The 13,430-nt window shown below is 40.2% G+C and overlaps 1 protein-coding gene across 5 annotated transcripts in view; it reads right to left on the reverse strand.

Annotated features, from left to right (window-relative positions):
- atxn7 (ataxin 7) overlaps positions 1-12,817 on the reverse strand; it is a 35,130-nt gene extending 22,313 nt beyond the window's left edge. For 2 of the 5 annotated variants that reach the window (XM_086198680.1, XM_086198678.1), the window contains exons 1-4: positions 12,675-12,817; positions 11,142-11,236; positions 6,874-7,086; positions 6,612-6,680 (exon numbers count right to left, since the gene is read on the reverse strand). In XM_086198680.1, the coding sequence (XP_086054806.1) occupies positions 6,612-6,680; positions 6,874-7,078 (274 nt within the window). In that variant the 5' untranslated portion in view covers positions 7,079-7,086; positions 11,142-11,236; positions 12,675-12,817. Of the gene's footprint in view, positions 1-3,104; positions 3,237-3,554; positions 4,309-4,470; positions 4,639-6,611; positions 6,682-6,873; positions 7,187-11,141; positions 11,237-12,674 lie in introns of those variants that run through there. The other 3 variants (XM_086198681.1, XM_086198682.1, XM_086198679.1) reach the window with 3 other exon arrangements.
- Between the last annotated feature and the right edge of the window lie 613 nt (positions 12,818-13,430).

Below are 13,430 nucleotides of genomic sequence, written 5' to 3' on the forward strand. Positions count from 1 at the left end.
GAACTGTCTAATCAACTTACTAGTGTGCTTGGCAGCTAATTTATCAAGTTAGTATGTCATTATAGCCCTTTAATATTTCCTAGAAGATTTATTTTAATAGCCAATAAGGAGAACATGTTGATACAGTAGTGCACAGAGCAGCTTCCATAGTAACCACGCAGAGAGCGCCTAGTGTTGAGTAGTTGAGTGCTCATCTGCTTGTGTCTATTCACAGGAGGGGATCAGTGCAGTGCCCCCGCCCCCAACACACACACACACACACACACACACACACACACACACACACACACACACACACACACACACACACACACACACACACACACACACACACACACACCCAACCCCATCTGAAACAACCATGAATCTGTTTTCACCTCATTCTCTTTATGAGTCGTTATCCAATAGACCAAGCCATCTGAAGTCAGATAAGAAACAATGTTGGTTTATCAATAACCTCATAGTCTCAATCCTGACTCATTAGAATTAGGAGAGGGGATTCTCTTGGTTTCTTCACAGGTACAAACCAAGAGCTGCTCAGCCCTACAAGCCAATCACAATCCTTTACTACACCAACACCAAGGTCAAATGAAATTCATTCCCAAACTGCCAACATTGCTCACTTGGGAGAATTCTCCCAACTGTTTGTGAAATCATAAAAGCAGCCTGGCCAGATCCACTTGCCAGTGTCCATTCAGCAGCCTGGCACAAGCAAAACTGTACTGCTAAAATCACCCGACTTGAAAAGTGGTCTAATGCCACTGCCTTTGCCTCATTCTCAATCTCCATTTTTGTGTTGTGCGAGGAGGAGATGAAAAGGATAAAAAGGAAGTCATCATGGAGGAGAAAGAGGCCGAACAACGCCTAGAAATGAGCACAGTGGAGGAAAAAAACTGAAACAGCAAAGAAGTAAGGACAAGAGAGAGTGAGTAAAGGACCTGCGCTTGAGGAAGAGAAAAGAGAGCCTGTGAGCACAGGACAGAAGGAGAGAATGAAAGAGTCCAGTTAATTTCAGCATCCTCATCCATGGCAGTGATGAATGATCTAGGTGGAATAGCAGCAGCTCTGGCAGCCTCTGAGCAGCACACACACAGGCTGAATCTGACCTGTGGCTGACAACAGCACTACGTTTCCCAGCTACCTTGAGTGTAACAGTGCCACAGGATATTCATTAAAAAAACAACACTGATGATGAGTAAATTCATTAGTCATTAGCTGGCCTGCATTTCACACTGTGTGCGTCTGTGTGTTTTAGAATGATGGTTATACCACAGGAGGAATTCGGTATGAGTCACGGTGGAGAGGTGAAGTCATCCACTTGTAATACCCCTACCAAGCATGTACACACACACTCTGCATGAATATCATTCTGAGAACACACACCAGTGCCACAAGCAGCACGTGTTGATCCACCAAATGACACATTCACCAATCACTGATTGACGCTGCTACATCTCAAGCCAGTGTCAGATCAAGTGATGCCACAACAGTGGATTGATAATTGTAGAGTTTTGATTGGGACGATATCCCTCCCTGTTAAGCAGTCAGTCTAGGATAGGATGAGCCATTCCAGCAAAATAATGTTTTCAATATCAGATGTATAACTGCTCTAAAACAGAGACAGAATCTGTGATAAAAATGTCTAAAATCTTGATTCCTGTCTTTAATGTTGTGAGCCAAGTGTGTGCACATATTCTGTTCTTATCAAAGGTGAGAAAATGCCGGTGAGTGACAAATACTGTTAGTGGTTGTTGGGGAGAAATTTGAACGAGCTAACAATTTCCTCCGAGCCGACGTAATAAGAAACATGGTCAGTATTTTTGTAAAAATGTGACCCCACTCTGTTGTTGAGCACACAGGTTTTAAACACATGTTCAAAGTTACAAAGCTCCCTCTCTTCAGCCAAAAACGAACATCAGCTCATTACAGACAATTCCAACGTGTACAGTTGATCCTCCAAATGCTACACCTTCACTGAGAGTTTATTTAGCAAAGACAGTTTGCTCAGTCAGCCTCTGCCTAATGAAAAGACAGAAAAAAATACTATATATTTAGATTTCTACATATTAGACCTACCATTTTTGTGAACCATTATGCCACAATCATCTACATTTCTACTACTACTACGTGCGTATAATACATGTATAGCTCAAGTACCAAGTCGGGTTCCTGTGTTTTGTTTGTTAACATGAGCAGGGGCTACGTTAGCATGATCAACCTTGGTCAGTAAGAAACTAAAGTCTCCCTTTTGCCTTCTGACAACAGTCTGGATGGGTTTTTTTCCCCCCCTGAACCAGCACACAAATATGGTTCTTTGGTTTGCTGAACTGAGCAGGAAATGACACGAGCAGCAACATGTTCTTTTTGTTATGAAACGGAGGCAGGAAAACGGCTTTCAGGTGGGTTACTGACATCTTCTGGTGGTAACAATACTAGCTAGCGCAGATTAAAACATAGGAAATCAGTTTTCAGACTCTCTATTTATACTATTATCTATTTTAATATTTAAAAATCATGACCCATCTCCACAAACAGATGAATATCTATCACAATAATGAAAATATTCTGTGCAACCCTGAAGACTGAAGTATGGAAGCATTGCTGGGAGGCTCTTGGACATTTGTCACTAGTATTGTGCAATGGTCTTATGGTGTGCACACAGGCTGCATTGTTGACCAATGAAAGTGCAACATTAGATAAGTGAATAGTAGATAAGTAGCCTGTAATTAACCCTTTCCTTTACAGCAACACATGGAAAGAAGAAAACTGAGGCTGGACATGCAACGATGACATCGTGTGTGGGCCAAAATTATAACTGCATAATTAATTGAATTTGCAATACGGCCAAGAGAGTATTTAAATGGCAGAAACAGCAATTTTGATGAAGTTGAAATGTTTCACAATATGCTATTATAAATAATACCTTGCGGCGCTAATACTAGTTTCGTATAGAACCTAGCAAAATTCATATCAACAATTTTATTAATATTTTGAAAATGTATGCAAAAATGACAATTCCCACTAAAATCACTCATAATATCTGCCCAAATCATCGCAATTTGTTTGGTTTATTTAGAGAATATTGTTTAGCACCATTACTAGACCTGAGTGACTGCTCCGATGCATCCTTTTATACTTTTACATCTTAACTGATGGTGAATCCCCACCAAGATATGACTCAAGAACAAGGATGGTAAATGTTGACCTCAAGTGGGTTTTTTCTGAGAGGGGGGTTTCTGTGAGAAGTCAAAAAAAAAAAAAATGTCAGCGTACATAGGTACACACATAGCATCCATGTTATCATTTCTACACCTGAATGCAGTAACAGGCGCAGAAAAAAGACTGCACGTCAGCAACTGTGTCAACCTGATTAAATGAAGGAAAATTTGTTAGCATATAGGTTTTCTGTATCTTCTATGGTAGAGTATATAGCAAAGGTCCTGTGTAGAATGTTTTACTGTGCTTCCGCCCTACTTGAGCTTCATTTCACAGACATTAAAGCTATCATTGCGGTCATCTATCTTTATGAATTGAAGCCACATTTTTGACCCTACCTCCCTGTCCGCCGTGACTCTTCCTTGTTGCCAACTGCCAGCAGTGTGAAGAAATTCAAGGCTTTGTAATGTGTTGGTTTTTTTTTTGTGTCCAAAAAAATGTGACAAAAGGAACTGATCAGTTGTGTGGTATAAGAATATGGAGTGAACAATTAAGAAGCAGTTCTCATCTCATGGTGGTTCTCCTATATTCTGTTCTGGAAAAATAGTGTTAGACCTTATAATTAGACAACCTCCTTCTCACGCATGCGGCCCTACCAAAGGTGGGAGGGCGTACTATACATCAGAAGTCCCTCAAGTCAAAAACCTGTTAAATCAGTGACGCCGCAGTCATCACTTTGTCGTCGGTTCTATGATTAATGTTGAGTAACTGGAGGTGGTTCTAGTGGTTTTGTGTGTATTTAGTGCCATTTCTTCTGCAAAATATAATACAATTTCAGGAAAGCGCCCCTAGAAAAAGAGTCTTGAGACAGTTAAAGAAAAAACAAAAATGCTTTCTATTTGTGTCCCAGTAACAGCAATGACCATCCCATAACAACAAGGTCACATTATTATGTGCTGCTCATGTGTCCTTGATGAAGAGATAAAAGTCCTGACTGCTGAGGGAAGCCTTGTGTAGACCGATATTAAGATCTGTTCTGGGTGAGCCCATCACGACTGGACATCTGAGGATGGCGATTCACACTCGGCTTTAAATGAGTCTCTTCACGTCTCCTATGATCCATGTGGCCACTGGTGATCTGATCTCACTTCCCTGCTCAATATGACAATAAACACCTGAATTACTTCAGATTATAACGTTTTAATTGGCTTATTTACTCACAACAGTCATTACAGCAGACACATGAGCACATCGCTCAAAATGTGTAAATGGACTTAATTTATAAAGCACTCTCTCTATTTTAGCTATATTTACATGTTGCTTCATTCAAAAGCACTCCTGCTGGTGCTGCCACACCGGGTGCCATCCCACTCAGCAGTTCAGTATCTTGCTTAAGGACACTTCAACACTGTCATGGGGGGGGGCTCAAACCAGCGACCCTTCAATAGTAGTCAGAAACTATACATCCGAGCCATGCCGCCCCTCATAAAGAGATGAAACACAGTATCCATAATGTCATGTTCATTTTTGCTGTGAATTCTGTTGACAAGCACATCCGCTCATATCTATGTGAATGACATTTTAAATTCTCAAGGAAGTGCCGTGTTGTTTTGGATGATCCGTCTGGTGTAAAATTTATTTTTGCGGAGAGAAAGAGTGAGAGAGAGTGAGTGAGAGAGAGGTATCAGCTGACGAGTGATCTACATTGACTTAAAACAAGAGCACAGCCCCGTGATATTTCCATGCGTTTATAATTAAGAACGTAAAAGAAGAAGAAGACGAAGAAGAAAGAGAAATCAAAACAACACGGACTGGGTCTGTTCCTTGGCATGTTCCTGACAAATCATTTGCCCAAGACATTTCACGCATCCATAATATATCTCTATGGGCTTTGCTGATAATCAGACATTATACGCCAATGATGTGATAAGACAGCACCATTGCATGTTTATCGGTACATATTTCCATTTGACAAAGAACATCAGCTGATGGAACCGTTATTGAACGTAGCCTGGGACACATTTGTATCCACGCTGACAAAAGAAAGTGACCTCGTGGGGCCCAGACCACCTCTGAATATGGTCCCACTGATCGAATCTCAGGAAAAATTCTAAATCAATCAATCAATCGATATCAGGTCTGAACAGGATCAAATTATGAGATGTGATGCTGAAATGCACGGCATGTGAAGAGAATAAGGGCAGGATCTTTTCAAAGCTTCAACATAAATTCAGTTATCATATCTTAATGCTGATTCAACATTCATTAATTTAACTGTCAGTAACCTGAACCTGTAAATTCTTAACCGGCTCTTTCTGACATCAATCTAAGAGAAATGCAGCATGACGGTTGATTTGTAACTAAACGAGCTCATCACAGCGTGACAGCAGAGTAAACCAGCTAACGCTAAGCAAGGTACAGTATTTCCAAAATTAAGTGCAGCAAAAACTGCTCTGGAATCATCCTGTCAGTCAGAAGGCAGACGTCTGCCACTGACATTGTTCTTAGATGTCTGTTCCCTTTATTCTGTCATGACCGTTCATTCCTAAACACAGCATGCGAAATGGTAACGTTTCATCAGCTAAACCCGATTTAGCTTGAGAGGGACATCTAGAGATAATCCGAACACTTAACCTTGCATCATAGTCAGAAGCAGAGGCATAATCGCACTATCACACTGTTATCGGAAGAGTCTGGGTGCTGTTTTACACTGTTTTGAGATCAGGGTTTACATTTGTCTGGCCTGAATCAATATAAACAAGCATTTCAGAGCCATTCACGTCAGTCTGTTAATAGATTCATGTGAAATTCAACTTGAGCTTTTTGTTCTATTTTCTTTCAAAAAATTTTAATTAAATACACACTGCTAGTGATATTTTATGTTGAGGTATATTTGAAATCAAGGGCACGCCATTTAATTAGAATTATGACAAGTAGAGTAATGAAACTCCTACTCGCAGTTTGACTAATATTTTCATTTTGAGTTTTTTTTAAAAAAAATACAGTGTATAGTTTTAAATGATTGGTAAACTCGCTCATCTTCAAGCTGAAGGACTTAATGTATGATAGAATACACGCAAACTGTCGGATGTGGTCGTTGTGATCTCCAGAATAATCCCCCACGATTACATGCATAGATAAAGACACTACTACTGTGTTATTAGCGCTAATGTTTGGGCCTCTACTCAACAGCAGAGCCTCAAGTTGTATCTGTAAAGTTATTTTAAGGATAGGTGTAAATGTCAACTTGAACATGAAACACTGACCCATGTTTTTACAAATTGTACCCAGTTATCCGGTCAATGCTTTATGCTGAGTAGGTTTACATTTTGGATGAGAGATAAACAGTTTGAATCCGTATATATGTGTGTGTGTGTGTGTGCGCGTGTGTGTGTGTGTGTGCAAACCACCAGAACCAAAATACACATTTGGCCTGAGACAGAGAAAACACTTACCTTCTCTGCTTAAACGCATGGCTTCTCGATTTTTTCCGAAGTCTTTGAAACTTTCCTCCGATTCAGCACCTGGAAATGAGGCGATCCGACACAGAGACCAATAAATAGTTGCACTTGCTTGTCTGCTCGTGCTGTTGCTACCAGTAGCGTTTCTTCATATACCACCAACAACTGCATGCAATCGGCCAAAAAAACACAGGACTGGTAACTGTCGCGCTCCGCCTCGCTTCCACGCGCACATTCGGGACGCTCGGGAACTCACCGTCGTTGCTGTGGAGTTTGGCGGCGTCGACCCAGCTGCTCCAGGGTTGTCCCAGCATTATTTCTGGACTAGGCAAGGATCTCCGCTCCGCAACAGTCGCCATTGCTGTGGAGCCTTCTCCCCGCTGGATCTGCTGCTGCTTCAGCTGCTGCCTGGCCGCTCGGCGCTGCTCCCCCCTGACGTCATCCTCGGCCCTTTCCGACATTCTTTCCGCTACAATGTAACAACATAAGAGTCAGCGGTGAAGGCGCTCGGGATAGGAGGACTTTTTCCGATGATTGACATCGGCTATACGGTGCTGTCGCGCCGCACACGCCCCTCGAAAAGGAAGGGAAAAAAAGAAACTATGTGTGTGGCCACTTGACGAGCAAGTGCAACTGAAAGTCTTGCTAGGCTTCCCGGCTAAGTTAGCTTTAATCTTCTCTACACACGGTGGTTCATGGGAAATCATGCCTAGCAACTTCCTATATTTGTATACTTCTATAGCCGATGAAGAGCAAATGTGGGCTCAAGGACTTTGTGTCGCTGTAGCTGTTATAATAAATGTAAACTTGTATATGTAAAAGCATGATTATACACATCGTTCGGTTATTACCACCATAAACGCTCGTCTCCGTGACAAATAGGGGTTGACCGATTATTGCTTTGGCCAAAATCAGGTTAAATATATATCATTTTCACATTATCAGCATAATTTTATCAGCTGGGTGATTTAATTTTTACTTTGTAGTTTACCAGAAGAAGGAAAAAAAACAAGCTCTTTTGAGTAGTGTGTTACCCCCCCCCCCCCCCCTCAGTCTCATACACGTTCATGTTCCTCCATTAAAAAAAAATGTTATTTTATGGGCATTTTTATTTTTCAGCATGTTCAAAGTTTGGAATAATATGCTATTTTTAAATTTAAACTTCATATAATTGTCTCGAAAGAAACTTTCCATTAAATGTGTTAATCTAAAAGGCAGTCTTGTGTTCGGGTATGTATTCCTGTAAATATGGCAGTGAAACTAAATATTTTGTGTAACTGAATATCAGCCTCAAGTATCAGTCATTCACTCCTTCACTTACCAATAATCGCCCCTAAGAAAACCATACTGCTGGATCCCTACACTGAACCTGATATTTTTTTCTTTGTTGGTCAGGAATCTTCAGTTCTATCTTATATGTGATAATGTATATGCAGGCTGGTAGACGAACAAAAGATAACCTAACGCAAAGTCTCGGGAGCTCTAAACCCCCATTCTCCCAAACATATTCCCTCATTTGTTTTGTTTTTCTGATGATGACGGTAGAAAGTGCTGTCAAACACATCGGTCCAAAATCTCCCATAGGTGTTTACCAGAGTTGATAGCTGCTGACAACGAAGCCCAAAGCATAGGATTGCGTCGTGTTCACACTCAAACCATTCAGTGATCACTCATGTCCAATATATGGGCCACGGTCCTCATGTTTCTCCATTCATTTACTCTGTTTCTCCTGTTCCCAGGACCCCAAAACCCAAATGCAAACATTTCAACATTCATCATGACTGTTTAAAAAAAAAAGCTCAACTAATCCAAAGTGCTGTGCTGGGAAAATGATCTAGTTAGCTGTTAGGTAACGTAGAATACATTCGCTGATGTTGGTTTAGGTAAGCAAAACAGTTATCAACACTTTATGCTGAAAAGTTACACTTCCAGTAGAGATAAATATTCAAACAACCTTGTGAATGATTCAGCAGTAACACAAACTTATTTCCTGTTCCTGCTAAATGACGTCAAATGCTGCCTCAATAAAAAAAAATAACTTAACCAACTTAATTCTTATTCTAAGAGAAAATTTTACATTTGCTTTAAATGCATGATAGTACCAGCCCAAAATTTGGACACACCCATCCAGAGGAGATTGTTTTTCTCCCTTGGAGACGGCCAAGCAATGAAGCATCATGACTGGATGATATCAATGGTGATATAACGCGTAGTCAGAAGAAGCACTGCGATTGGATGATGTCAGTGATTATAACCACCCTGATGATGTCTCAGTCACAATAATAGACTGAGATGGAACAAATGTGAACGTGATCTCTGTGTGCAGAGTATGAAGTCTGAGGTCTCAGGGGGTCCAAGGGTCTAGGTTCAAGGTTTGTGATGAAAGGATAATAGACTGAGGACGGTCTGGATTCTGCCTGCCTCCCTTGATAACTACAAAATTATCCAAAAACTAAAGTTAGTTTTGCTAAGGAATTCATACACGAGCATCAATGTGATGACGAATATCAGTAGGACCAAACTTTAGACTGGTACTTACCAATAATGTGTTTCTCACTGAAGAACACTCAAGAAACATTTACTGATAAGTTAATTTGAACTTTGCCTACACTAGCAATTAAAGCCAGACTTCATCAGGTCATGCTTGTTAATGAAAGAGAATGCCTGCAGTAGAAATGGAAATGATGTCTTACTGCTTAGTAAAAGTCATGAGTGCCTGAGCAGCTCCCCATCATGATGTAGGCAATCAAGTTTACCACTGTTGAGGTTTTACTTACAAGTACATGTTTTTAATAAATGCAACACACGCACATATTTAACTGACAAATGCTAAAAATAGAGACATTCAAGCTGTTTCCTTCCTTGACAAAGAAAAGCTGAATCTTGTGAATAGATGAGTTCTTAACCTGACTAGCCAAACTAAAACATGGTGTGAAGGATTTGTAGTATCCATCAAGTGCCCTGCGTGGAACGTGATTCTCTGAAACCATTTTTCTATCACATATTTATAACATTTGCAAGGCTAGTTTCTCCAGCCATTTTACATTGTCTTGCTTATATCAGAGGGTTTCTGAAGAATAGAAAGTCTTCCTAATACTTGGCAGAAAAATTGAGTGTATTCCAAATTGAAGAACCTTGTACAAAAAAAAAAAAGAAAAGACCTTGGACTTCACATTCAGAAGTGAGGCTTTTTCATCGGACCAACTCTAAATGTCGATATTCAAATCTAAAGGCTTGTACTAAGGATAGCTGCCAGTGTCTCAAGCGGAAAAGTTGTGCTTTCATATCCTCTAGCGTCTAGCCTTTATCTGTTACATGAACTCACTGAGGGTGATCTAGTTTAGCCTTCTATTCAAAAAAAGATAAGAGCACTCAGCTATAATATATAGTTCCAGATGTTAGCTGTTTAGTTCACACGGAATATTAATCACAGAATTCCCTCGTAATGACAACTGGCTTCGAAAACAGTCCAAAAAGCCTGTAGGAAACCAGAGACATCAATCATATGTTTCTGGAGGAATGGCTTGATGTTTGGGTTTGAGTGTACCATTCAACATCCTCTTTATCAGGCACTGGACCCAAATAGGTCTAAATTTAGCAACTGGGTGAAAGATATACATGTTAAAGGTACCTGCTTGGTCAGTGACATTTTAATCTGTTAAATAGCTGAATACATAAAAGTAGGTGAGCAAACATAACAAGCAAAATATCCGGACCATTTAGCTTATCCACTCTTCAACGATACTTAATTAAGTCCAGTTTTCTTGAGTCAGAACCCTAGTGAGCTGGTTCTTCCATGGTAGCCTCCACTATCAGTGTATATTTGAGTACCATGAACGCAGAAATGCACCTCCCACAAACACTAATCTTTGGTCTACAGTTGTTTTTAAGAGGAACGCATATTAAATTTAATTGATTATAATGTGTAATTACCGTTTACCCACCTCCACAGATCAGAACGGACATTTTGTTTGGATCAGGTGTCTGAAGATTAGCCAAAGCTTTTCCTTCATTGACAGCCCATGCTGTTCACCCGCAGTGGTGTTATAAGATTTGAAATAAGGGTTGAATGAATGACTTGAACACAAGTTTCATCTTTCCATAATATAAATAGCATTTTTGTCTTTAATCTAGTGAAAGAAAAAAAAAAACATTACTTGAAACCTTAGTTGGTGATATCTGTAAACAGACAAAGTATTTGGTTATAATAACTTAAGTCATTAATTTACACAAATCATCAGTAAAGCTGGGAACCAGAACACTGGTTGTTTCAAGCCAAAGGGCGATGTGTTTGTTGCTTCACGTGCTAAATCCAATGCGGTATAATTCAAAAGCCCTGAGGGTTGTAATTCTTTTTATCATATTCAAAAGAGGTGATATATTTGAATGGTCATTTTAGAGGCTGTAATTCTTTTGCTGCTGTTGGGTTGTTACTGTAACTCATACATTGTCCAACTGTATTTCATTCAAATGAGATGAGGGTATCAAAGAAGAGTGTCATAAGGAGAGGCTGTGAAATCTTACCTTGACAAATGAGAAAAAAAGGAGTTTATTTTTAACTATCAGCCAATCCTCATCAGTTTAGGTGATCGCTGGCTGCCACACAAGGGAGAGGAAGTCTGTAAGAGCACGCACACACACACACACACACACACACACACACACACCCACACCCAAGAAGAGACAAGTCAGAATCAGTTTGTTTGGTTGTGTCTTGATTATTTTAGTATTACAGGACTGTGTTTGGAAGGAAAGATTGTCCTCCCTGGGGCTTGCAATGGAGTTCTTCACCATTAAACAGAAATTCAATCTACAAAGCACCACTCCAAATCAACCTCATAATAATCCTCTATCAAAATACAGAATACACAGTTACCATAATACCATTCAATTATGAAAAAGTTCTTAAGCATTGCTTAAATTCACAACCATGAGAATATGCTGGCATGGAAGTAGATACACTAAAAAACTTCAACATCATGGCATCCAAAGTGCATTCGAACAAGCTAAGGAAGACAGCTGTGCCCACATACGAAACACTGAGTGTATATAATTTCATACCATTAGCAGCTACGTGAGTTATGCTCCCTGGGGTGACTCACTTCTCTGTATTGCTGTGAATTTTGGCATTGAAATGAAACCTGCACACTGCTGAAGTACTGCTAAACTGATTTTTCTGAGCGTGAGCACAACAATACAAAAATATGTCTAAACGTTCCATTTATCTGACTGACATTAAACATAAGAAATTGTCAATTAAAATATAATAAAAACACAAGATTTAAAAGATTATATAATATTCCCATGTTTCCTAAATATTTCGTCAGCCATTGATCTCTGCTCTAAATGAATTGGTATGCATAATTCTTCAAAAAAAGAACTTGTTCAATTTTGTTTTTATTTCGGAAATAATTTGCCCTTTAATAAAAGCAAAGTCCCAAATATTTACATTGAGTGAATCACAAATGTGTAACTTGTGTTCAATGGGTGTATTTATAAAGGAACATTAGCATTTACTGACAAAGTAATATAATATCTTATCTATTCCTAACTTTTATTGTTAGTTTAACAGCACTCGTGATTTAGCTTCAACTCCATTGTGCTTTCGGCTCTTCAAAAAATAGTGTTTCAGCTGCCATGAAAAGTAATTTATTGAGAAACGAAGTGGCTACTTGTTATTGACAGGGAAGCTCTCTTGCTAACATTAGCTAGCAGAGACCAGCAAGAGCCAGGAGTTTTATAGGCTAGCATTGCTCCCACCTCCACCAAACTACCGATTATTAATATTACACGGAAGACCAAATCATACAGGAACTCTTTATACAACGGAAGAAAAAAACGTCCACATTTAACAGATGTGAGGTTAAAGCAGGATTTATGTAGTGTGGCTCTGTGGCTGGTACAAACGTAACCAGAGGGCAGTGGTGGCTACATCGCCCTGCTAGCTGAAGCCTGTAGCCAGCCATGATTAGCGTTAGCGAGGAAGCTGGCAGGAGCCTGACAGCACAGCAGAAGTCAAAAGCCCTCGACACCGATCGACAGCAGATTCTCTCTTACCAAGCTTCTGGATGCAGTAGATGTAAACGTAATCCAGGGCCGATGTAAATCAGCTGGATGCAGTGAGCGATGGGGACAGGACACAGCGGGAAACAGCGAGTACAGTGCTTAGCCTCTGTGGAGGTCTTCTCCTGGTGCTTCCATGTCTGTTTACCAGAATGCATTCTGGGAAGGTAACGTCACTGCGTCAAGACGCGCGCATATTTTGTTCCACGAGCCCACGAAACGCTTCCCTCTTTTTACTTTCTGACATAGACACACTGACACCTGCTGGTCAATAATTGGTACTACCGGCGAGACGAATATGGCCTTTAATTATCCCCACGTGAACAAACTCCAAAGAATACAATTTTGTTTACGTTTTCTTATTCTTTGCTCGAAACAATACCTAGTTTCATATGCAGTACAGAGGAGCACGTAGTCAAACGTATAGAAGAGGGCCATTATGTACAAAACTTGAAGGCCTCGATCATTTTAGGTAGGTGTACTGTAGTGATGATGATGTAGTTCACATCAAGTGGTCCGCTGCTGCTTTCCACATGATCAAAGACTTAAACATTGTTTGCCATAGAAAAATCAGACATTTACAGTATCCTCACCCTGAAAAAGGAGTGTGCATCATTAGTTTGATTAGTAGTGGCGAAGATGAATGAAACTCCATCCATTTTCTTCCGCTTACCCTGTTAAGGGTCGCGGGGGGGCTGGAGCCTCTGCCAGCAGCTTTCGGGCAAGAGGCAGGGTTCACCCTGGACAGGT

The sequence above is a fragment of the Aulostomus chinensis genome, chromosome 3 (genome assembly GCF_037954235.1).
Source record: "Aulostomus chinensis isolate RoL2024-O1b breed Wild chromosome 3, RoL_Achi_v1.0, whole genome shotgun sequence".
NCBI classification, from domain to species: Eukaryota; Metazoa; Chordata; class Actinopteri; order Syngnathiformes; family Aulostomidae; genus Aulostomus; species Aulostomus chinensis.